The sequence below is a fragment of the Lepisosteus platostomus genome, chromosome 11 (genome assembly GCF_059453375.1).
Source record: "Lepisosteus platostomus isolate fLepPlt1 chromosome 11, fLepPlt1.hap1, whole genome shotgun sequence".
Taxonomy (NCBI): Eukaryota; Metazoa; Chordata; class Actinopteri; order Semionotiformes; family Lepisosteidae; genus Lepisosteus; species Lepisosteus platostomus.
Window position 1 is genome coordinate 14,465,912 of NC_142621.1, and position 26,034 is coordinate 14,491,945.

General features: G+C 39.8%; 2 protein-coding genes across 19 annotated transcripts in view; one reads left to right on the top strand and one right to left on the bottom strand.

The window, feature by feature from the left end:
* Nucleotides 1–2,096, bottom strand: part of angptl3 (angiopoietin like 3) — a 157,820-nt gene extending 155,724 nt beyond the window's left edge. Inside the window, exons 1-4 of one of the 2 annotated variants that reach the window (XM_088598614.1) lie at nt 1,527–2,096; nt 1,092–1,202; nt 769–886; nt 479–656 (exon numbers count right to left, since the gene is read on the bottom strand). In XM_088598614.1, the coding sequence (XP_088454740.1) occupies nt 479–656; nt 769–886; nt 1,092–1,202; nt 1,527–2,024 (905 nt within the window). In that variant the 5' untranslated portion in view covers nt 2,025–2,096. The remainder of the gene's footprint in view (nt 1–478; nt 657–768; nt 887–1,091; nt 1,203–1,526) is intronic. The other variant, XM_088598613.1, reaches the window with a different exon arrangement.
* The window catches only part of dock7 (dedicator of cytokinesis 7), a 59,372-nt gene that overhangs the window by 19,253 nt on the left and 14,085 nt on the right, over nt 1–26,034 (top strand). For 7 of the 17 annotated variants that reach the window (XM_088598598.1, XM_088598599.1, XM_088598593.1 and 4 more), the window contains exons 15-35: nt 7,165–7,282; nt 7,587–7,657; nt 8,681–8,819; nt 9,237–9,338; nt 9,823–9,909; nt 10,873–11,104; nt 11,300–11,464; nt 13,600–13,769; nt 15,338–15,430; nt 16,927–17,016; nt 17,817–17,912; nt 18,024–18,164; nt 18,275–18,388; nt 18,506–18,676; nt 19,060–19,199; nt 19,907–20,076; nt 20,945–21,099; nt 21,671–21,853; nt 22,254–22,389; nt 22,856–22,952; nt 25,009–25,026. In XM_088598598.1, coding sequence (XP_088454724.1) covers nt 7,165–7,282; nt 7,587–7,657; nt 8,681–8,819; nt 9,237–9,338; nt 9,823–9,909; nt 10,873–11,104; nt 11,300–11,464; nt 13,600–13,769; nt 15,338–15,430; nt 16,927–17,016; nt 17,817–17,912; nt 18,024–18,164; nt 18,275–18,388; nt 18,506–18,676; nt 19,060–19,199; nt 19,907–20,076; nt 20,945–21,099; nt 21,671–21,853; nt 22,254–22,389; nt 22,856–22,952; nt 25,009–25,026 — 2,688 coding nt within the window. The remainder of the gene's footprint in view (nt 1–7,164; nt 7,283–7,586; nt 7,658–8,680; nt 8,820–9,236; nt 9,339–9,822; nt 9,910–10,872; nt 11,105–11,299; nt 11,465–13,599; nt 13,770–15,337; nt 15,431–16,926; nt 17,017–17,816; nt 17,913–18,023; nt 18,165–18,274; nt 18,389–18,505; nt 18,677–19,059; nt 19,200–19,906; nt 20,077–20,944; nt 21,100–21,670; nt 21,854–22,253; nt 22,390–22,855; nt 22,953–25,008; nt 25,027–26,034) is intronic. The other 10 variants (XM_088598596.1, XM_088598597.1, XM_088598600.1 and 7 more) reach the window with 4 other exon arrangements.

The following is a 26,034-nucleotide window of genomic DNA, read 5'->3' on the forward strand; positions in this document are numbered from 1 at the left end:
AGAAGGCTGTGCACTGTGCTAATACAGCAGTTATCTCCTTCCAATCAATTTAACAGAATTCAGGTGGTGTTTTAGCAGAAGACCTATTAGAATGAAAAACAACGCTCAGTCGACTTGTAATGAGCAAGTTTGAAAGTGTTTATTTGTAGTTAATTGTCACACTGAAAAATGGAATGAAGATTGTTAATTCTGTTATATATTAAACTCACAGTATCTTGTAATAGCTGGTAAAAAATCTGTGATTTTTAAAGGTTGTAGATATAGGTTTAAGTAATAGGTTTATTCCATGTTGAAAAGAGAAGAAAGAAAACACAACGTTTCGGCCTTGGAGCCTTCTTCAGGTGTGAGCCTCCTCAGGTGTGGTTGCTCACACCTGAAGAAGGCTCCGCGGCTGGAACGTTGTGTTTTCTTTCTTCTCCTTTCAGCATGGAATAAACCTACTTGTTCCTTTGCAGCCTACACATGCTGACACAGCAACCTACCTGAACTGATATAGGTATAATATATGTATTGGATGACTATAGTAATACACTTTTGCTTACCTTCTGTCATGTCACAGTACACATTAAAGGGCTCTGATTGATTTGGCTTGATTGGATAAACACCACTTGTTTTCTCTCCTCCATTGTAAATATCTTGGCAGTCAGTAGGGAGACCTGAAATACATAAAAGCCATGTTCCTCATCAGCTTGGGAATAATGTACCCTGCTTTTAAAACTACTGTATATTAGATATTTCTTTGCACATTTAGGATCTTGTTGTACTTGCCATTTGTGTTGAAGGTTTTGCTGGTTGAGTTCTTTTCAAGGTACCCAACAGGTGTTAGTTCGTTAGGTTTTGAAGAAGGGGATTTTTCATTCAAGTCTTGTAAAACATCATAGTTGAGCTGAAATGAGAGTGAAGGTGTTGAAAATACTGCAAAATCCTGGCAGATGTAAAAAACATTTTTCAATGAGGGACATTTTTCATAGATAAAATTCAATAAGTAATAAGGTCCATATTATATCTAATCTGTTGTGGTCATCATCGGTCATCTGGGACATTTTTTTCAGTAGTCTGTAAGGGAAGGTAATGAGGAATTAAAAACATACCTTTTCTTCCAAGTGAATTATTTTGTTCTTTTGATAATCCAGCTGTTCATTTTGTTCTTTAACAGCTCTTAGAAGTTCTGTGATGCTTTTCTCTTGTGCATCAATTACATTCTGGAAAACCAACAAACAAAACATTGCCATTTTCACCTGTGTTTAATGTTTTTTCTAAAGATGGTCTTAAGGGTGGTGTTGAATGAATGCATTTATGTTTCTTTGAAACGACAACATATATGGATCTATTTATTTAGTGTCATCCTTATTTTGTCATGCCTGTAAAATCCCATCGTCGTAGGATGTAATTATATAGATTGTACCGTTACCGGTGATTTTACCGTTTTACAGATTAGCACCTAATGCAAAATAGAAGAAGCATGCCGTTATAATGCATTAGACAGACACTGTGAATTTGAACGGTTGAAGTGTCACCACTCTTACCTTGAGCGCTGAAATCTCTTTCAGTTCTGTTGCTTCAGGCAGGCTTTCGGAGAGTCCACTCAGCTTCTCCTCCAGACCCCCCACCTTCGACTGTAGTTGCGTCCGATCTTCCAGAATACTGTTGATCTTGTTGTTGATTTCAAAGGACATGTTCTTGATCTCCTCATTGGTGGCTTGCAGGACGGTGGTGGTTTTCTTCAGCTCTTCCTCCTCCTCTTTGATCTCACTGGTCATGAGCGAGAGCTCGTAGAAGGACTTATCAAAGATGTTGAGCTTCTTGAAGATGTCATTGATCTGACTTTTGGTCTTGTGCACAAAGTCTTTCAGCCCGCGACCCAGCTGTAGGAGCCCATTGGCTAAGATGCGGACGTCGTCCAGCATGGCAAATCTGGACCGTGTTTCTGTCGGTGCATGAGTGAAGGTCGGGTCTTCCTCTTTGCTGGAAAACGTGCAGGGTAAAAGTAGGAAAAGGAGTAGGAAAAAGTAATGAGACTTCATCTTTCGAAAATCCTGTCTGTGCTGTTATTGAGTGTGTCTGCCTTGCAGTAGAAAGGGTGCCTGACAATTCAATTCAAAGTACCTCCTATATATACAAACTGTGGGAATGGCTTGATCATTAACCACATTATACTTGAACTAATGTACCCCTCAATCCTCATAGGAGGATTGGAAAGAACAAACAAACCATGCACAAATAGACCTCTCTCACCCTCTCTGCTTTTTCCCAAAGAGCCCAGTAGCTGAAAAGTGAAAAGAGGAGCTACAGGGCTATAAAACTTTTTACAAGTTATTTGTCAAAGTCACTGATTGAATGATCTCATTGCAGAGTTAAAAGAATTATTCCACTCACAAACTCAAATTTGAAGCCCTCAAGTGGGCCATTAAAGAAACATTCTAGTAGTGATTCATGAAGGAAATTAATAATACAGCATGCAATTTAAGGTTTTCAATTTGTTATAATAACCTTTTTATATCAACCTTGGTTAAATACTGTTCCCTTAAGTAGTCTTCAGTACTGACTCTAATGGAAAATGTTAATCAATATTGATGGCACTAAAGCTTGCATTATAAATATTTTCTTGTGTATGTGTAGTATGTGGAGCCATTTTTTTACCACCTTACCTGTTAATATATTAAATCCAGTATTTTCATCCTAACCAGGTAGCTATTTCTACTATGTATGTTACTGTCCTTATCTATGTTGGACCCTTGTCCATCTGCTATTACTGTATAAAGCTGTTTATTGTGGTGACAATCACCACACATGAGTGCTTTCTGCCAGACAGGATGATACTCCAATGGAAGGCAGCGTTAAAAGGCACATCCAATTATATTTGCCCGCATGCCTTTGGGTGGTGGAAGGAAATCAAAGCATCTGGCAAAAACCCACATGAATATAGGGAGAACATGCAAACTCCATATGGACACCCATGAACTTGGTCGAACCTGGGATTGCACCACACAAACCACTATGGTACCCTTGCAACCTGCTTCTACAGCATTTTACAGTTTGCTTTTTGAAGCAGGTGCTTTTATGTCGTAAACTTATGTTGTTACACCTCAGTTTGTAGATGTACTCTCACTTCAATGCTGTAAGGTCAGGCATGACTTCCAACACTACTTGGCAGAGAATGTTTTTGGACCAGCGTCGTGCTACGTGTGTAACTCCACGAGTGAAAGGCAACCCCCTTGTCTCTTGAGAAAGCAGTCCCATTATATTCTTGTCAAGGGTCATAACCTAGAATGCATCTAATATTTCGAACAAGTACATTTGTGTCTGCGCAACCTTTTGCTTTCAAAGTTAAATCCCTGACATTAGATCCCGGGAAGCTGTACTTTACAAACATATGGTATCAAGCCAAGTTTTGTTTAACTTCATAATGCTTTTTGTGTTTGTGTTATCTTTTCATGGCTATTAGTCAATTGTTTTTCTAAAGTGTTTCTTAGTCAACCTCGTTTGTCACTGCTGTTGGTGATATTTTTTAAAGTTTTATGTTTGTCTGTTTAGTATTACTTTGTGAAACTGAAGTTTCCATGTGTTTGTTTTGTAAAGAAAATATGCAGAATTCACTTCCGATCAACAGTGGTCAGTCTTGTGACTGTTCAGGTCATAATGCCCTGACACTAGGACAGACAGACCATTTTCTCCTTGTGTATGTAGTCTGCTTCAGATTATGTATGAAAGAGTTGTTTTGAGATGATACAATAGAAATCTATATATAGATATGATCCATTTGATCACTGTTAATTCAATATAATTGGTAACTGCCACTGAATGTCATTTTAGCTGCCTTTCAGATTGTAATATCTGAAGAGGTGTTAGTGGGGCCAGCAGGGGGCGCTCACCCTGCGGTCCATGTGGGTCCTAATGCCCCAGTATAGTGACGGGGACACTATACTGTAAACAGGTGCTGTCCTTCGGATGAGACGTAAAACCGAGGTCCTGACTCTCTGTGGTCATTAAAAATCCCAGGGCGTTTCTCGAAAAGAGTAGGGGTGTAACCCCGGCGTCCTGGCCAAATTTCACATTGGCCCTTACCAATCATGGCCTTCTAATAATCCCCATCTATGAATTGTTTCATTACTCTGCTCTCCTCCCCACTGATAGCTGATGTGTGGTGAGCGTTCTGGCGCACTATGGCTGCCGTCGCATCATCCAGGTGGATGCTGCACATTGGTGGTGGAGAGGAGTCCCCATTACCTGTAAAGCGCTTTGAGTGGAGTGTCCAGAAAAGCGCTATATAAGTGTAAGCAATTATCATTATTAATTATAATATACAAGTAATAGAAATTTGAATCTTGAGGTTAAGTACAAACCTGTTCTTTTCTTGCTTTTATCTCAATGGCTATTCTCTTTATTTTACCTTCATTAGACCTTTATACAGTACATAACTAAAATAATCTTTATTAAGTAAAGTTAGGGTTATATATATATATGTATAGGTTTTTATTAACTCTTCAGAATGGCCCTTTTTGTGTTTTAAGAAAAAATGGTTATGATTAATCAAGGGTCTCATAGTAAGAAACTGGAATTACCTTGATTATGTTGGGGTATGTTGATTATGTTGGAGTTCACAGACCTTTTGTCTCTATTGTATGAATTTACATTGCAAGATCCACAGAGTCTGACAGAAGATGCTGGTTAGAGGAGCTGTGCATATTTTGCTGAAGCCGTATCATTGGATAGTTGTGCCCCGTTCCTTAGAAATCCCAGGTCACAGGCTGGTCGGTTGTAAGTGTAAGACTCTCGAACCCAAGAGCTCAACCTGTGCACTGAGCAAGCACATTTTTTGCATTAGACATCTTGCATTAGGAATTTGTCTTTTCGCATACCCCAGCTTGCTCTCCATGAGACACACAGACAGGGAGAGACCCTGGGGTCAGAGCGCAGGGTCAGCCATTGTACAGCGCCCCTGGAGCAGCTGGGGTTAAGGGCCTTGCTCAGGGGCCATACGGAGTAAGATTCCCCTGCCGGCTGCGGGATTTGAACCGGTAAACCTTTCAGCCACAGGCACAGATCCTTAGCCGCAGAGCCACCACTCCACCCCAACGAGAACGCTTAGCAGAGGATGGTTTTCTGGTCATTTGGGAGCCTCTGTTAAATGTGTGCATATATTTTTGAAATATTTTTTTCCCTGTAGCAGTTCAAACCAATGCATTCATCCACCACGAAGAGAAATTGTTCATCATGCATTTTGTGCATGATCACCTCATAGAACACGTGTGGTTAAAAGCTAATCCATCCAATGGCAGATTTGCCTAACACCCAGTCTGTCTGTAGACATAGCAAACACTGTCATTGTACCAGTGTTTATTCAGGGCTTTTGCCTTACTCATTGGGGGAGTGGGGGATCATTTCTAGGAGGAGGTTGGTGGCTAGCAGAGGGTTTTGTAATTGGTGCCAGAAGAACCAGTACACATTGTCAGGAAAAAAGTATTTATTAACTTGATGATAAAACAGTCAAGTCCAATGACATAGGTGTTTCTAGATCTGCTGATATGCATGTACCAATTATAGTGCTGGTGCAATCTAATAAATGTGTCTTTTTTAACTTTTCAGTCCTATTTTACTGCTGCTCTACGCCCTCCGTATATCAGATAGGCATTTTAACATAAAAGAAAAGAAATAAGACCTCTCAGTGGTTTGTCTGATTAAAGGGGAATTGTAATTTGTGTATTGTTTCATTAAAATTTAAATATAAACAGATTGCCTTGTTGAGAACAGTCAGTATGTAAGAAAAGTAGTTTAGGAAAAAAATTGTAAACCCTTTGCCAGTCCTTTGTGAATCAACAATGGAATCATCACCACTGGTGCCACTATTGCAGGCTGTTTTTCTCTGCATCAGGAGAAAAACATTTCACATCCCCGCTACTTGTTGGCCTCAGGGAACTGAACCACAATAGCCTTTTATGCTCCTTTTCAGGAGAGGAGGCTTGGTACACTTAGTCATTTTATATGAAAACAAAGCCAAAGGGCATGTTTGTGTTTATAATTATATGAAAAGCATGTTACAGTTTGTTGTCTTCCCATTTGGGTTTTCTTAATCGAGAACCAAGAGCTTGATTAGTATTGCATCACCATCAGAGAGTGGAGTCTTGCCTGGGAATTGAGTTTTGGCAATAGGCTGTCCAGAGTTTGTGTTGAATTTGCTCAAGTTTAAAAGTTGTTTTTTTTTGTGTGTGTGCGTTTTAGCAGAAAACATAAAATACATTAAAGTTGTAGCATAGAGGCTTGCATGGCTTAAATGTGTAAAATGGGACATGTACTCTAAACCCCTCCAAAAGCCTTCTGAAGCTTCGTAATCAGTTTTGCCTTGATGCGGAGAACATGGGTGAAATCCTGGTGCCTTTGTGATCACATTTTTGATTCTTTATTTTTAACCTATGAAGAAATTTGTTATCCAGTTGTGGAAGCTTGCACTGATTGGATGGCTGCCAGATTGTGTGCATTAGGTGCTGTAAGAAAAAGCCTTGTTTCTCAATTTGGTACTGCCGTGTCTTACTACAGTGAGGTAATTGATTTGCCCGCGAGTTTATGCTAATGTTTGCTAAGGGAATTAAATGTAGCTCCTTTAATGTATCAAATGGATCAGCCTAGGCCATTAAGTAACAGTTTTGCTCCACATTTATTTGATAGTGTTTTAGAGTGCAGATCAGTTGTCGGGGGCAGCGCTGTCAGGAATGGGACTGGCCAAGCCTCTTGGTCTTCTTCTCTCCGCCCATAGTCCCCTTCCCAATCTAAAAAGGCTTTTTAATCCTCGCAGTGCTGTCGTTTTTTTGTTGTTAACAACAGGGAACTGTATACATATTTGTTTATTTTATGAGCGTTGGAAATCGCAGCTCTGTTTGTTGCCCAGCTGATGTGGAGTGCGTGTGTGTTTTTCTCATGTCCTGGCTTCACAGCTACAGACCCTGCAACCCCACACACAGGGCAGAATGAGCTAGAGTATGGAAAATGTTGACGAAAACATCAGGTCTAAAAATCATGAGAAAAAGCAATATAGGTGTTTTAAAAAATCTTAATTAGCTGATATGCATGCAGTACTGCCAATGAGGGCTTCAGTGGGGGAAAAAAAGAAACCACTATATTAGGTAAAGCTCTATGTTTCTTTCTCTCTATGCATTTATTCTTTTGCAGAAACCTGTTGTATGTGTACCCCCAAAGTCTAAATTTTGCCAATCGCCAGGGCTCCGCTCGAAACATCACTGTGAAGGTGCAGTTCATGAACGGGGAAGACCCCAGCAATGCCATGCCGGTAAGAAGGCAGCTGCATCGCTGTCCACCTATGTGTCCGAAAGCTATAAACATGAGGCACTGGTGTCACACAATTTCATCCACATAAGGACCAACAATGTCAAACCTTTTGAAAATAAAAAAGAACTGTTGCCTTCTTGAGAGTTGCTGTTCCAGAGCATATGTTTGTTCCCTGAATTAGAACATACACTGCTGACAACACTGACTGCCTGGTTATTGTGGTCAGCTACAACTTCACAACAAAATTAACTTGATTGGATTTGAGAGGTTCTTTCATGCTCACTGTGGTCTTTGTTCTCATACAGGTGATTTATGGTAAATCCAGCTGTTCTGAATTTTCCAAAGAAGCTTACACTGCTGTAGTGTATCACAACAGGTGAGATCTGATCTTTTGCTTTTACAGGGTTGCCCCAGTGTGTGGAGACCAATCAAGATCAATTGGGATATGATTATAACCTGTGTCAAGAGTTTGTGGTATCATATCCTTGACTGTCTGAACAGTCAACTTTAATCTTTCAGGCAAGGTGGATCTAAGAGATTTTACTTGGGGTTTATAGCCAGATTGGGTTTATGTAATATCATTGCTGGCTTATGTGAATCTGACCAAAGCCAGTTTTTTTCTTTGAACAGACGGTCTTGTGACAGACTTTGAAAGAATTACTAAACTGTATTTGCATATATTAGTTAATGTTTTATTAGCTTTTTGCAACTGCATTGAAAATAAATGGATAGTCAATGATCGGAGTCCTGGGCCTGCATGATAAATTATCATTTATTTTGTGCTGCTTGTGAAGAAAACTGATTCTTTTTCAAATGTATGCCAAACAAGAAGGTATTGAAATCATTGCATTTTTTTAACCCAAATGTGTAACAAGCCTGAATTAAATAACAACAAAATGTTTGTATTTTGTTAGGACTCTTATAACCCCTCGATTTTAAAATGAGAAAATAAGTTTATTTTACTGTGCCGAAATAGTGATATTTAAAGACAGTTTGTACATTTCAGTAGAGCCTGCTACTTTATTGTAAATTGAGCAAAGCTGTGAAAAAGTCAACATCTTCCAGTTCATCCTTTAAACTCCTTTAAAGGGACGAGCGAAGTCTGAACTGAATCTGCTGGCTTGCAGTGGCTTCACGTGAAAGTTAGTGTAGCCCACTGCCGTGACCTTTAGTGCTGTCACATCTTGATTCCACCTGTCAGAGCCACGCTTCAGCACACTAAAACAAGCTTCACTTCTTAACTTGAAGTTGAAGGCTGATAACAATCCCTGGGACACAGCTATCCATCCAAAAATTGCTGTCCTAACTCTTCGGCTTCAGCTTTGTACATGGTTTCTGTTCCAACAGTCGAATGATCCTCTTTGTCACGTTAAAAAACACCCCACTTGTTTTGTTTTAGATCGCCGGATTTCCACGACGAAATAAAAATCAAACTTCCTGCCTCTTTGACGGATCACCATCACATCCTCTTCACGTTCTACCACGTCAGCTGCCAGCAGAAACAGAATACACCCTTGGAGACGCCAGTGGGATACACGGTGACCATCCCCGTCCCTTCCACCCGCAGGATAGAGGCTTGCATGCCTTAAGAGTTTAAAGAAGTGAATTTGTACTCTTCAGCACTTCACTCCACCAAAACCCTTCTGAATCTTTGTAATAATCAGTTTTGCCTTCATCAGGAGATCATGGGCAACACCTTGGTGCATTTGTGATGGTATTGTCGATTTTTTAAATTTAGAACAGGGCTCAGTTCTGTCAGCTCATGGGGGTAGCATCAGAAGCATTCAGGACTGGAAACATCAAAATGAAAACCCATTTCTTCTAATCTTTTTTTGTTGAACAGCACTTTTACTAGTCGTACTAAGAATGTCGTAATGAGAGGGTTCATTATGAGCGGAGATGTTCCAACTGCAGAGCTTGGTCTGTAAGCAAGTGTCTCGCTTGTGTGTTCTCAGTGGATACCGATGCTGCAGAATGGCCGCCTGAGAACGGGACACTTCTGTCTGCCTGTATCTTTGGAGAAGCCCCCTCAGTCCTACTCGGTCCTCTCCCCTGATGTGAGTTTCAACTCCCCCTATCAGTCAGCCACTCTGGGCTGCGAGTCGAGAGCTTGGATAAAATACGTTCTCTGACTGCAGTGAATTTCAAACCACTATAGAATAGCTGAGTAACGTATCCATCTCTGTGTAATTGTGGGGTAGCAAAGGTATCATTAAGTTAAAATAATGCAGAATGACAATGACTCAGGTCACAGGTACAGTTATGGACTTGTCCTGGGTTGGGAATATTATATGTTTAACGGCTCTGACCTGTTTGGACTGCTAACCTACCTAGAAAGTATCTTTTAAGTCTTACTATGAGAAAATATTGCAAAGAAGAGATTGCTTTCATGCTAATGAAATGGTCACAATCAAATAGAGTTTTTGTTAAAAAAACTGCTAAGATAAAAATGCTGACATTACAAATGTGCTGTTCATTTTATTAAAGGTACCCATTAAGTCAGAGCTCCTAACCCTTTTCTTTTTCCTCCCAACTTTATAGGTGCCGCTTCCCGGAATGAAATGGGTTGATAACCACCGAGGTGTCTTCAATGTCGAAGTTGTGTCAGTTTCAACAATTCACACGCAGGTAGAAATGCAGCCACTTGCACAGGCTGCTGTTGCACATGTGTGCTGCTGACAAAGGCTTGAACACTTGCAGAGCAGGAAGTTCTATTCAGAAAAAGAATTGTTCGGTTTGATTAATCATTGCCACAATTAGTACACAAAAAGTGATGAGCGTCTGGTTAATACACTATATCCACCGAGATCTGGAATGGATTAAAGTGTATCGTTTTTTTTTTTAGGAATGTACAAACTTTGTACACAGCTGTATTATCTTACGTCAGTAGCTGTGGTGCTTTGGTAGCTGTGTTACAGAAGATAGATGCTTAACATACTGTTTTGTTTGTTGAGTAATAGACCATAAATAGAAGTCTAGAGGTTTACTGAGTTAAAGGATGTGGTGGTAATTCTCTCAAAACAGAGAAAGAGCTATCTGGCCTTCACTAACAGAAACCTATTATCTTCCTTGAATTAAAAAGAAGCACCACAGCCATGACCTGAAACTGACTTCCTTCAAAAAGGAAATGCAGCTTTTTTTTTCTTTTTGAAGCATAACAGGCTATTGTAAATCCCAGATGGATGATAATGGATGCTTTAATGTTAAAATAGATACATCAAACTATTCTCACAACCTCAATGCAAAATTAGCAGTAATTGTAGTTTACTATGGAGGCTGAATTTTAAGTTTAAACTATTCTGTCCTCAGGATTTCTTAAATTTGCACACACAACATTTCATAATATGTTGTATACTGATGGAAATGACAAGAAACTGTAAGTTGTGATCTTCTCAATGTTTTAACATTGGATTCACTTTCAGTAACAGGTATCTAATAAACTTGCACTTACTTATAATATTTTAACGATTGCAGTCATTACAATCATCGTGGTTTTTCTCTTTCTCCATCACCTGTTTGTTTAGGTTAGCATGTTCCTTGTGAAAACAATTAAAAGCTAATAGTCTCTTCTGTCTTTTCTGGTCTTGGTAGGATCAGTACCTGGACAAGTTCTTTGCTCTTGTTCATGCACTGGATGAGCACATGTTCCCAGTACGAATTGGGGACATGAGAATTATGGAGAACAATCTGGAGACAGAACTGAAGTCTAGCATTGCTGCCTTAAATTCCTCTCAGCTGGAGCCAATTGTTCGGTTTCTTCATCTGCTGCTGGACAAGCTCGTTCTGCTGGTCGTAAGGCCTCCGGTCATTGCGGGACAGATAGGTAATCACAAAACAGCTTTGGGGAAAGCGTTTGTCAGTGTTCAATAAAATCTGGAATTTATTGTCATTAGTCCACACTGAATAGTATAATCACTTTCTTCCTGTTGTTTACCTAGACACTCAGAATTAATGCATGGCCAGGCATTTTAATCTACTACCTATATTAAATGTTTATTTATTAACTTTGTGGTTGCAGTGAACCTTGGCCAAGGCTCTTTTGAAGTTATGGCTTCCATTGTCAACCGGCTCCATAAATACTTGGACAGCAACCAGGACCAGCATGGGAGAAACAGTCTGTTGTCCTCATACATTTATTATGTGTTTCGGCTGCCAAATACTGATCCTAACTCTCCGTCACCAGGTACATTTTATTTTTTATGACTTGTCACTGAGGTAATAATGTCTTTGTTGTAGTTTTTGAAAGGAGACATCATAGGCAAGTTTAAGAGTGCCTTTCTTTTCAGTACATGTGGTCAGCATGATAGAGTACCTATGTAGATACAGTATAGAGCAATATAGAGATGACAAGGGAAGGGTCATAGACTGCAGTCTCTTAATGTTACAGTGAAGTACCGCTTAGTATCATGACACGTTATCTTCTGTGCCTATGCAAGATTACTTCAGTGATTTAAATTTAATTCTATTTTTGTAATACTTGATCACCATACCTGTTATAGACTGCAAAACAAAAATTTGCGATCTTGAAGTTCTGTCAATTAATTTCACTATTCAGCGATGCTTACTTCCTAAAACAATTATTGTTTTGCAGGAAGCAACACTCCTTGTTTTGTTTTTTTGCTTTTGTTGAGCACTTCTAATTCAGTACTGAAGCTGCAGAAACAATCAGCTACGAGGGTTCACAGGACAGCAGCCTTCAGTGTCATTGACTTATAGTGAATGCAAAAACTCAGCTTGGCCATTGACCTAAAATGCAACAGATGCCATTAAACTTTAGTTTATTGATTGACTTGAAAATGTGTGCAGTTAATAACAAATCTAACTCAGTTAAATGTAAGGAAAATAGAAACAATTGCAATACAACAAAATGGGAAGGTGATGCTGTCTGGTGTAAAGGATGTCTTGTGATGCAAGAGAGTCTGGTTTAAAGACGTCTGGTTGAAATTATTCACTGTGTACCAGTACAGTAGTTATACAGCTCAAAGACTGTATAATCCAATCTAAAACAACTGTGATTTCTGTTATAGTTTTTACAAGCTGTCTGTGTCTGTGTAAAAAAAATACTGTTTAGACTTTTTAGAAAAAATGGCTGCTTTGTATGAATACAAAATTTGAGACAACCTGTAAAAGTGATTGTGATTGTGATGGAGTGATTGATTTAATATTATAATATATCCTTTGCTTGATAAACCTAAAACATCGCCTACTATATTTCAGCCTAAGGCCGTCATGTTTTAAAAAAAAAAAAACTTATGTGAGAGGTAGGTTTGGGTGTTACCCTCCTGTGATGGTGCATTGCATAAGAGCTTGAAATGAATGGAGTGGTTTATGGTCTGTTCTATTTCTATGCACAGTTTACACTGATTTAATCATGAATATCATGCAGACCCTAGGGCCTAAACAAAGGCACTGACCCTCCCTCTGGTGGTTAATTATGATAGTGCACCTTGAACCAGCACTAGGTTGTTGGATGGGTGTACAGTATGTATATAATGGAAGAACTGAGCCTGATGGTCTTAGTTTGTCTGTCAGATATACTTGTAATGTACTGTTTCATTGTTATAATCTAACTTGCTGTGGCTTTTGCAATTGATATTAAGTACACCCATTCACTGAATTGTAAGCTTTCTGCAAGTCTTTAAATTGGTCGTAAACCCAAATTTGACCCAAACTTCCCGAATTAGTCCTACGTCAGATGCTACACTTTCTGATGCATTGTGTGAACACGTATAGAGAATTACCGTTCGTGATATTCCTAAAAACGTTTTGCTTACTGAAAAAATATTTTAAAACTCCGTCATTAAAATGATTAAACCTCAAACATACAGTAGCATGCACTTAAAAATGTATGGTACGATAAATAATAAATTATTAATAATAAATTCGAAAGTGAATAGTGCCTTTAAAAACTGTCCATTTCATTACCTAAAACACAAAATTAAATAAATATAAATCCTTAAATAAATGAAAATAAAAGTAATAAAATCTCTTGGGTGCTTCCCTGTCATGACTGCAGTATGTTTACTCACAATTCTTTAGCCAGATACGCAGGGTTTGCCACACATGAAAAAGGAAAACTGAGTGTGAAACCGAGTCCTGGTGGCGACTGCATTCGTCTTACTCCGCACTATTTATCTAACGAGGGAAGTCACCATGCTACTTGCTCGTTATGTATCTAATGTTAACTTTTTTGTAACTTGAAAATGTTGTGGGAGATAGGAGATATTTCCATAAAGTTGAACTGGCGCCATGTTAGGTCTTGTGCGCCGCGGGGAAAGGGTTAACGCCTGTCCTCTTTCTCCCGCTCCTCTCTGGAAGGGCCAGGAGGCCTGGGAGGCTCAGTGCACTACGCCACCATGGCTCGGTCAGCAGTGAGACCGGCCAGTCTGAACCTCAATCGTTCCAGGAGCCTCAGCAACAGCAACCCGGACATCTCCGGGACTCCCACTTCCCCCGACGATGAAGTAAGATCAATCATTGGCAGCAAGGTAAGTCTTCCTGCTTGTTTGAGATGCATCCCGTTGCTTCAGTTTGACATAATTTAATTTACAATAGAGTAGCGTATGCTTCCTTTCAGCTGCTGCATGTGTTGCTTTTAAGAAAACAAAATAAAACATAAAAAATAAATAGATAAGTCGTGTAGAGTGTTCTTATATGGAGTAGCATTGAATTATCTGCTTTTTTGCCTCTGAATAAAACGTTGAAGACAGTTACTGAAAAACCAAATGAGATAAATAGACAAATGCCCCCTTCTTGTTTATCAACTTTCTGATGTTCTTGCAAGTGGAGCATCACAGACTCTTTGTACATCTGAGTTTTAGACACTGACATGAGTGTTGGTCTTGATTGCTGGTTCATATTGCCTCTGCACAGTTTGGAAATAGGTCAGGTTAGTTTTAACCGGAATAGACTTATCTAGCCTGTTACCACATGATAAGCAAATCCAATAACTTAGAGCTACTGTACAACTACAGGAATGCATTATCTGTTTAACCCCAAATAACAAGTCTGCTCAAATATAGTGAATTACTGAGGAGCTGATTTGTTAGGCATCATATACTTTTCCTGAATGGGAGTGAACTTCATAGTAAATGTTCTGGCATGAAGGATGTCTTCTATATATCAGGCCTTTTGTTTGTAACACACTAATAATGAAACCGGTGATATGTTTAATTAAATTGTGATGGTCTTTTTTGTAACTTTCTAAAAACTGATTCGCTTTGTTAACTGTCCAATTTATGCTCTACATCATCTTGCTCTAACCCATTTAGAGTGATGCTTTTCTTTCCGTAATGGTATAAATTGTAACACTCCTTGTAACATTGTAATTGTAGGTTTTAAGCTAGTATTTAGACATTTTTGTGCAGTAAATCAGATGAAGTCATGAAACCTGGTCATGCTGAAGCTGAAAACTTCAATTTCAAAGCCATTTGCTGAAAAAGTTGACCGTCAGAGACTTGACAGCCTCTTTTTGAGTCATGTAAATAAACTCCGACTTTTGGAACCCAAAGTTGAGATCTATGATCCATAAATTTGTAATTTAAACCTGGGTTTTGTTTCTAGATCATAATGACTCCAGAAGTATCTGTTCACAGTTGTCAGGGCTGCCTGGAGGCAGGGCTGCATTTATTACGCCAGGGCTCCCCTTGGCTCTCAGTGAAACAATGACACCTGCAGGCTGTCAGTGAGATCAGCGAGAGATGCCTCACTCACCCATTCAGTACCAATGCTCCATCAGAAGGTGTAGAGTTTTGGAGCTTGCAGCCCATGAAATAATGAATGAATGGATGGATGGAGGGGTGGATGGAAAGGAAGAGCGTGTCTGCCCTTCCTAATTCTCCCCAGGCAGTACAGACCCTATTGCTGAGCTGAGATATAAAGAAAGACGTAACCATTTCCAGTCGGTAGGGTATCAAATGAAAAGTAACATCAAACAATTGAAAAGTGAGCCTGTTGCTGTATTTTGTGCATTATCATAATTTCCTGTAACGTTCTCAACGATAACCTTTCACCATTCCTTCCCTGTGCTGCCCGTTCCCCGACCCCTTGCTCTCAGGGGTTAGATCGCTCCAACTCCTGGGTTAACACAGCTGGCTGTAAAGGGGCGCCCTGGGGCGCCAACCCCAGCTCCAGTACTGAATCCATGCAGGTGGTGTCTACCAATAACAACCTTGCACATCCCCCTTTCCTCCAGCCTCCACACTGAGGCCGAACTCACTTTGACCCCTTAACCGCCTACTTCTTTCTGATTTTTGGGGTTAATCAGGTATATAAGAAGATCAGTTTCCACTGCAAAATGTTTTGCAGAATCTCAGAGCTTGCCAAACCATCTGCTTAGACGCAAGCATCCAGCGCTGCCCAGTCTCTTAATACATGCACATCCCTTACAGGATGCTTGATTTTTTTTTCCTTGCCTCCCACTTTCATTTTTGGAAAGCATTATTGGTAAACATCGCGCTTAAGTGATGACTGCGCTGACAGGCCATAAAGCTCAGGGTCCGGTTAGTTGTTGAAGAGGGTACAGTTCGGGATACCTGCTGGGCTTAAGTGCTGCACCCCTCATAATGGCCTGTTCATGACCTTTGATCTCCTCAGAGGCTTAGCTGACAGAGGCGAGGTACACTGCCTTTATCTCCGCCGACCCCGCAACTGTGGTTCAGGTTGCTCTAAAATTCCCAGTGTAGGCGGTTCAGAGGTTAATAGGTCTTTATGATTCTCACTGTTTCATCTCCACTTCATCTCATTAAAATCCATGCACGGCTTCCCTGACTAACACCGTTGATAGGATTGGTGAAGCATGAGAAAGTCTGCATGTGTCTTCACTCATGGGCATGATTGAGAATGATGTTGGCCTTGGCAGCACTTTTGCCACATATCCATCCCTGCTCCCACAGGTGTTGTCATTTTCTTAGCGGTGTCCTTGAGTTCTAGGCGTGTAGGTGTAGTGGTCAGATTAACTGTTTGGTGTTTTTCTATCTACCCCATTGCCATTTGGTCATGTTGTGACTGTAGGTTGTTCTGTGGCCTGTCCATAGTCTTGTGGGCCGATACAAGTGTAGAGGTGTTTTGCATCAGTCTGGGGCGTTTTGTTGATCAGTGTTCAGTGGGGCCATGCTTACAAAATCTTTTTGTGTCAAGATGTTCCAGTTTTAAATTTGAATTTAAATGATTGTGCAGTGTGATTTCTTAATCATTCAAGAAGCCTTGTTAGTGTTCCCTGTTTTATTAGGCAATATTTTGGCACAAATTCACCCAAAAGTAAAAGTAGACAAAAGTTTCCATAGCTTGTAGTTGTCAATAGGATATTTCATAGAGTAATTTTCAGATGTAGCAATTTTACATGTGTAGGCTGATGCTGACCAGAATGTGTTTCGTGTATTGCCTATTGTAGTAAGAGACAATTGGTCACATTAAAAGCCTTTTACATCTTCTGTGAGTAGTACAGATCCGTTTGAAAGTCCAAGAGCCTTACCAAGCCTAAATTCTTTGAGCCTAGTGCTACACTATCTGAGTGTGCCTTCTTACTCGTGTAGCAAGTAAGTATCTGCTGCATATAGTAGCTTGTGTGTGTGTTTGTGTGAAGAAAGCACACACTCTTGTTTCTCACTAATCTGTTGTCACCCTTCATTCATCTCCACTCCATAGGCCATGGAGCGAAGTGGCAATCGCATGTCATCGCACACTGAGACTGCAAGTTTCTTGCAAACTTTAACAGGACGGTTACCAACTAAAAAGGTAGAACAATGCACAAATAAAGGCAGAATGCAGAATTTTCACCAGCCTGCGTGATTGTGAATGTTGTCTTCCAATACAGCAAATTGCCTTCGGTGTGATTGGTATGAGTGTTTTTTTTTTTTCCCCTCAATACAGCCTGAAGGCATTTTAACAAATATAGTCCTCTCTCCCTAGAACATGGTTTGATTCATTTTTCACATGCTTGAGCTAGTTCACTTGCTGAGATGACTGTGCTATATCCACACTTCATTTGATGCAACGGATTTCAGTCGGACTTAATTCTTATTTGGGTGGGCTTTGAGTGAGTCATTCACATTATTGAAAGACTAATTTGCATTTGCCGTAAGGACAAAAAAAAATCTTTCAAGCTGCAGTGCAGCCGGAATAAAAATCCTAGACCCTGTCGTGTTCTATATGAACACTTACTGCTTGTATCTAAACAGTGATAATATTGACAGTGGAGAGGGATGCTTTTCCATGTTTCCTCCAAAAGAAGTATTTAATATGTTTTCCTGCATCGTGTACAATGTTCTTTACATTGTTTCAGGGCTGAAGTGTTTACATGAAGATGTGCAATAGTTTTTTTTTTTGTTATATAAATACTTGTGTGCATTATTTACTTACAGTATATTTGCAGATCAATTGCAAGTGCTGAAGAAAGCATTAAAACCCTTGTCTTCGGCCAGAAGGACTGTATTTCTAGCGCGTGCTCTTCTAGGTGTTGTGCTGACTCTCAGTCCAGGCAGGCCTGGGTTAGGGTGTCTCATGGCTGCCCTGTCTTCCTGTGCTGTGTGTCCCAGCTGTTCCATGAAGAGCTGGCCCTGCAGTGGGTGGTGAGCAGTGGTAGCGTGCGGGAAGGAGCCTTGCAGCAGGCTTGGTTCTTCTTCGAGCTTATGGTAAGCAAAACATCTACGGCACAAGCTGTCTCCTCTGACACCTGGTTCTGCTCTCCAGAGGTGCTCGAAAAAGGCCTTTTCCCCAGTGATTGCTCTCTGTGTTGTGTGCAGGTGAAAAGTATAATACATCACTTGTACTTCACGGACCGGCTAGACTCTCCAAGGAAGAATCGCTTCCCTGAGCGGTTTATGGACGACATAACAGCCTTGGTTAGCACTATAGCAGGAGATATTGTCTCCAGGTTTCAAAAGGTGAGGAAAGGAGCCATGTCTTGGCTTGAAAGATGAAATCTCTGTTCATGTACAAAAGTACTCCTTGTTTGTGGTTAGCCTCATTTAGATGTATCATTCTCTGTTCCCAGGATCTAGAGCTGGTAGAAAGGCTGAACACCAGTCTAGCCTTTTTTCTGAATGACTTGCTTTCAGTCATGGACAGGGGCTTTGTCTTCAGTCTGATCAAGACCTACTGGAAACAGGTGATAGCGTCTGTTCCTATGCTTCAAATAAGACTGAAAACAAGACTGCGGTAAAAATAAACATTAGAACTTATACAATTGTGCCTTGGAAAATTAACTGTTGGTTCTTTTTAACAGGTGTCGACCAAGCTGTATGCTCTTCAATGTCCAACAGTATTGGTGTCTCTTCGATTGGATTTCCTTCGAATCGTTTGCAGTCATGAACATTACGTCACCCTGAACTTGCCCTGCAGTCTGCTGACCCCACCAGCCTCTCCCTCTCCCTCTGTGTCCTCTGCTACATCTCAGGTGTGCTCACACTACTTGCTTCACAGCACCTGCTTAACCGTTTGGCTTGGCATCTCAATCATCTTGATGTGTAACTCAGAAAACTATTACAAGCACAATTGAATCCACCTTTGGCAAAAACAGCGCTTAGTGGAGGGACTATAGCAATCCCAGTATTATGTGTGGTTTGGAGTACTCAACAGATTTTCCATTCTGTATTCACTTTTGACCATCTGGCAATCTCTTATCATTTTATGTTCTAATGGAATAACTTTAAAACATTTAAATAACCTTTGAAGCTTGACACTGTTACCTTAACAAATAATGTACATCTTTATAATTATATCTCTAAAAGAGTCTTTCTCAAACTGGATCTGTATGTTCATTTATTTCCTCAAACGCAGAGTTCTGGATTTTCCACACATGTCCAGGATCAGAAGATTGCCAACATGTTTGAGCTCTCTGTTCCTTTCCGGGAGCAACATTACCTTGCAGGGCTCGTGCTGACCGAACTGGCTCTGATTCTGGATCCAGAGGCAGATGGGTCAGTGCACAAAAGTGTTGCAGCATTTTCTGCTGTGTGTTAAGAGTGAAACGTTTGAAATTAATTGGTTTAAGCCATCTTTGACTTCTCCTGATTGCCCCCTTTGCCTGATCAAAAGTTGGAGAGTATTGCTTTTTAAAGTTATTGCAATCATGAGTTTATTTTGTATGGATTAAGAATACAGAAGAACATAGAAATGATTACAAACAAGAGAAGGACATTCATGTCTTGTGGCCCATTTTTTTAGTAGCTAGAAAGAAACCTGGGTATCTACTTCAACAACATGGTTGCATAACTTTGTTACTTCATCTTCATGTGTCTGAGTTAGCCATCCTATTCCATGTTTGGGGGTCCTGCAGTACTCATACAAGAGAGGGAGAGTATACAGTCTGGGTGGTGGTGCAGCCAGTGACGACACGGAGATCACGGGCCCTTGCAAATTCTTAAAGTTTGCAGTTGTATCACAGGACTCACTTTAGGTGAAGTCATTTCCACTGAAAGCAGAACACAAACTTGAATTCATGATGTCATATTTGTAGGGCTCAATGTGTGCTCCTTAAAAGTTAATTTTCAGGTTGAACCTCTTGGGAGTTAAAAACTAAAATCTCATAGGTTCTAGTTAGAGAGCAGTCCAGATGCTTTTCTTGACACATGCTACAGTAGTTTGGATTTAAATGTCAGCTCTCTTCCTTGCTGCTCTTTTGCAGGATGTTCGGATTGCACAAGAAGGTCATCAGCGTGGTGCACAACCTCCTGTCGAGTCACGACTCCGACCCGCGATATGCCGACATCGAGGTGAAGGCACGAGTCGCCATGCTCTACTTGCCACTCATTGGCATCGTTATGGAGACACTTCCTCAGCTGCACGACTTCACAGGTACCAAAGATCTGCAGCCCCTGGGCGTTCCTGTGAATAAGTGATCCTCATGGCCTTGTTCATGTTTTTCATCTGCTTAGCAGATGCGCTTCTCCAGGACAGCTTAGAGATCTAGATTCAGTTCGTACAATAAGATGACAAAACAGGTAGAATATTAAAGCAAGTAAAATATGAAATCACAAAAGTAGAACATGTAAAAGTAGTGCTTCATGTAAGTATGTGAACCCTTCATCTTTTATTCTTATTTACTCATTTCTTTTTCTGTCGCATCTATCAGTTCCTCTAAAGAATATGTGGATGTAAACCTTTTCTTTTCAAAAAGTAAGAACTTTTTGAAAAGCCGGATTTGATTAAACAAGGATTTCCTAGTAAAAATAACATTTGAAGAACCTTTCAAGCAGCACTGTATCAGCATAAGCATAATACCATGCAGGAACAGGTCAGTGTGTGTATCTGATAGGGAAGTAACTATGCGAGAATAGAGGGAGAGTAAATTTAACATCACTGCATAGAGTGCAGTACAGTGCACAGCTGTGCAGATATTTCAGTTTGAAATCTGAATTATATTGTGTATTAATTTTACATCTAACAGCCCTGTAATATCTCCTTATAAACTTGCCTTGGTGCAGTGAATCCATTACACTCTACCACTGAGACTGAGCCTGAGCAGAATACCATCTCTTAAATTTCCCAAAACCCTGAATATTTTTTCATTATGGAGCAATGATCGTGATTCTTCAATTAAAAGGTGGTGAAGTGTTTTGTAAAAGCAAAGGTTTTGCAACAATACTTGAATTGCTTTAATGAAAAAATGAAAAGTGACTGAGTCTGAAATCTGGTTGATAGATCCACACTGTTTGTTTCCCAGAGTCGCACAACCAGCGGGGAAGGCCAAGCTGCGCCGGGGGCGATGACCACGAGGTCGAAGGCAACAGCATGATCAGTCAGACAGTTGCCATGGCGATAGCAGGAACGTCTGTTCCACAGCTGTCCCGGCCTAGCAGCTTCCTGCTCAACCCTACGGTACTGTCTCTGCCTGCCACGACATCCCACAAGTGCTCCAAGCTGTGCTCAAAGCTGTCTGGGTTTGGAAATAAACCGTATGAAATCAACCTTTAATTTGTATTGGATACAAGCATGGTTTGTAGTGCTTCATGATGCAAGTGGTGGTAAATTAAACATTTTGGCTGTCCATGCTGATGATAAAGCCTTTTACCCACTGTAAGCATTTGATTGAAGAATTCTCCTTGATTTGGCCTCAGACTTTTATTCAATTATATTTGTTCAACAAAGCTTTTATCCTTAGAAACTTGAAGGAGCATACCAGTGTTATTATAGAAATGTTATTTTCTGTTTTTAATTAAATAAAATTAAAAACATATTAGTTTATTACTGATGTGTAGAAATAATGGTAAAGCAATGTGAAAACATTATTTGTATTAAATCTTCCGAAAGCAGTCTTGGGTATGACTTCTATCATGGCAGGACAGTCTCCAGAGAACGCAGAAGGTTTGTGAAGCTATTTTGGTGCCTTGCAGTAGCGTGGTATTACCTGAGCCTCCCAGTAAGAGTGACTTTGCTTCTCCTGCTGTAGGCCGGGAGGCAGCACGGCTCTTTCTCCCCGGAGTCGAGCCGAAGCCTCCTGATCTGTCTTCTCTGGGTCCTGAAGAACGCGGACGAAATGATCCTGCAGAAGTGGTTCACCGACCTGTCGGTCATGCAGCTCAACCGCTTGCTTGATATGCTGTACCTTTGTGTTTCATGCTTTGAATACAAGGTAATTGTTTTCAAATAAAAGAAAGTGCTATGAGAAAAGTAGCAAAGCTTTGCGTACCTTGCCAGTTGTATTTTAAAAACGGTCATTTATTTTTCTTACTAATCTCATTCTGTGGCTAAAAAAACAGTGGGATAATTTGGGGAAAAAATGTCCTTTCAGTGTAATTAATGCCATCCATTAGGGTATCAGTCAGACTTATCGGAGCCTGATTAGTTTTCAGCTGTATGAGAGGTATTCATAGTTTTGTACCTTTTTATTACATTCTCAAATTTTATATTTGACAGCCAGGCTGTACATAACCAAGAAGTCAGCTGTTTCAAACTTAAAAGAGGTGTTGGATATTGGTCCGCCATTTTTGTTTTGCTGCAGAGGTTCCGTTCAGTTTTCTCTTACCGTGCAGGGGAAAAAAGCCTTTGAAAGGATGAACAGTTTAACGTTTAAGAAGTCAAAGGACATGAAGGCGAAGCTGGAGGAAGCAATCCTGGGCAGCATTGGAGCACGACAGGAAATGGTGCGCCGAAGCCGCGGACAGCTGGGTGGGTTACAGTGCTCTGCCTCATGCCTGCTAGTTCTAAAAGTGCTTGTGAACCTTCCTGTGCATTTGTACCTGGATAGGTTTTGTGATATGAGCACAATAACACGTGGTGGCATGTAGCTTCCGTACTGTGAACAACTAGTGCTAGTTTTAAAACTTTTTCAATCCAAAACCCAGTGTAACTACATAACACAATGACCCTGCAGCTCCATTGCAAAATTTGCTCTCTGTTCTCTCTTAAAATAGAGCCCCTTTTAAGTGGCCACGTTGTTTCGGTGAAAATCCGTGTTCTTGATTTTTTCACTTTTGCTTTAGCCAAAAATTGACTAACTTACCAGCTCACAAGCAAACTGTTTTGGCTAAGGCCACTGCGGTGCATTTCTTATGAGAATGGCGAATTGCTGCTTATTTACTTGTGCCGTAAATAAACTGGAGGAGTGGAATGAGGATTTTCTTTTCTTTTGCAGAGAGGAGTCCGTCGGGGAGTGCCTTTGGAAGCCAGGAAAACTTGAGGTGGAGAAAAGACATGACACATTGGCGTCAAAACAGCGAAAAGTTAGACAAGTATGACTGCCTCTCCTAAAGTTTTACGTTTCCATGACAAGCTTCCCTATCCTCCTGTAGATCAGCAGTAGAAATTCATGTTATACCGTGTTATCCACTGCAGTTAAAAATGAAGAGTTTAATTAGTAGGGGTATTAACCCCAGCATCCTAAATCCCCCTCTGGACTTCAACTTCAACAAACTGGCCATTTTATGCAGTTTTTCTCTCTTCTTCTCCTAACTTCTCTGTAGTGAGATTGTTGAACATTACCTACAGTAAGAGGGTGAAACAGCTCTGTGATGAAGTGTGTCCCTCTTGCATTTCAAGTGCCTTAGAATCATATTGGATAAAAATTATGAGTATATTATTATTATTATATGGGATGATTATTTTACTGGAATATAGTTAAGTTTCACTGATACATGTGCTACTTGACAATATTATTTTTCTTTTCACAGTCTCTTTCTATTGTTACAAAAACACTGGGCATATCTGGAAAAGCTAGAGTAATGTCATTTTAATTTACTCAATGAGACGTGGCAGTATTAAGCCTTGCAAAGAAACATGTTTTGTATTTTGTTTCAGCTTTAGGGGTTCACACCAGTATTATTGTTTGGTTTCCAAGCGCGTACCAGTAGAAATGGTTGGACCTCAGCCACATTCATACTTTTTTTAAGGTTACAAGTGTGATGTTGCTAAAAGTTACGATTAATTGCCTCCCAGTGAACCCATCAGGTCAGCTAGTGTAGTGTCACATTGGCACACAACTGCTGGATTGCTGAACCGTGTTAAATGGGCTGGGGGTGGGGTGGCAGCACTGTTCCACATCACAAACTTCCTTTCAATTCTGTCATCCTGCTTGCGCCCACTCATGCTTTCATAGAAGCGTACACTTGAAAAATGTTGCATGTAGTCCACTTCTGTCACCTTGTTTCAATGTTATTCTGTACCACTTAGGCACACACATACTGTACATGGTCCACCTGAGTTACCCTGACAATGCACAGTATCTTACTGATTTTCCCTGTAGTCTGTGTTTTGTTCCAAACTAATAATATTGTTCACCATCACTGAGCTGCTATTCATACATTGTCAGGTATGTCTTGGGAGACAAGATAGCAAACAACAGGCTTTAGTTGTAGTTAATGAAAAAAAAATAGAGCACCTGTTGAGTAGTGCATGATTGTTATTGGCTCTGATCATTCTCAAGTTTTGATGTTAGTGTTATAGAATTTATGGTTATTGCAGAGAAAGGAATGAAAAAATAAAAAGTTTAGCAGTGCTTGTGCTACATTATTCACCTTCTTCAAAGTTTTTTCAGTTTTATTGAATGACACACATTGATGTACACACATTTTTAGAAGTGAATGTTTTAATTTTGGAGTTCTCTTTGCAGTTTCTTTGTTGACATTTAAGTCTGTTAGTCTATAAATGTGCTACATTTGAGTTTTCAAGTTTCGATTAAATGTTCACTTAAAAATAAATATGTATTTAGTATGTGTAATTCAAAATGAGATGACATTGGAAGCTGGTGAATATTTTTTAAGGCACCATTGATTAATTATCATTTCGGTTTATTAGCTTTCCATTTATTACAGAATATATTGGAATCTTTTTTTAATTATCTGAAGAGTTGTGAGTTAGAATATCGACTTAATATACATCTAAATCTCATGTGATAAATTCATAACAGGGGAATCAATTGGCACTCACTTTAAAATACCAGGTTTAATGTTCCACACTTGCTACTTTCAGCATTTATGTTTTACAAGCACACAGAATGCCACAAGAAAATAAGAGAATAAGAAATAATCCTCAGATGATGTTGGATGGTTAATGGGTTTAAATGAACAATTTAGATTAAAAACACTGACATATTCCTAGTATTTTGTGCACATTTTCTTTGGGGAGCATACCTGCTTATATGGTAGGAGAAGGTTTAGTCAAAAAGCATTCAGTTTTAGATTCATTTGTGTGCAGGTAATAGAATTGTCTTGAGAGATGCATTGTTGTATATAGCAATGCAGTCGTAACTCATGCCTGTAATTGTGTTTTTCACATGTGCTGTGTGTTTAGGAGCCAGAAAGCTGTCAGGTATTGTAATGCTGGTGTGTGCAATGCTCTGTTTTTCCTGCTTTTACCCCACATCGCAGTCCTCCCTGTTTCCTACCCTCCTAGATTTTGCCTGGGTTTTGATTTCAGTGTTGTGCATTAAACCAATCCAAAGACCATGCTTGCTTTTTACATTTACATGCTTTGTGTGTGATTCTGAACTGATCTGAAAACCCAAGTGCCCTTGTATACCTTAAAAATAAATAATTACCCTTTGTGAATTAGATTGGGAATTATAACTTCCTGGCAAGCCAGCACTGGTGAAATTCTTTTTGTGCTGACAGTTGATTTTAATTGTTTTTAAAGAATATGAAGTACTAGCTTTGTGATATAAAAGGCGTTAGGGGAATACACCTGTGTAATTAATATAAGCTTTGTTTATTCATGCATTGAATCAGCTAAAAATGCCCTCTTAGGATTTCAAAGCCTTATGATACAGAACAAGATGTAAATCAAATATGCCGACTTACATTGCAAGGAAGTTATGACACCTGTCAGAGAAGTTCCATTTAAAAATCTTGAAAATACTGCAAATGTATGATAATAATAGGAGCAGTGTGAAGTTTGCAAAATATATCTAATATATAAATTAATAGCAAAAAAAACTATGATGTCATAGATAATGCCAGCACTGCAAAATGGTCTTTTAAAATTAAAATTCAACACACAGGCTCATCAAGTCTCGTTTTTGTTTGGAACAAAGTATCAAATTGTCTTTAAATTGTGAATAATAAGGTATATAATAATCTAAAAATCAAGAGGGAATGAATGATTTTCAAATTGAAACATGCTTTAAAATGAATGTCAGCATGTTGTTTTTCTCAGGTTTATTGGGCAACAGTCCTGGCTTTTCTCTGGTCCCTTGTAATCTGAACCCCCTGCTGCAGTGTGTGCATGGGACTTTGCAGAGCAGTCATGTGGCATTCAGTGCTGTGCTGTGTTCCCCCAATCTAAGTCACTGCTGTATTTCTGCTTCTTAACTTGGGGGAG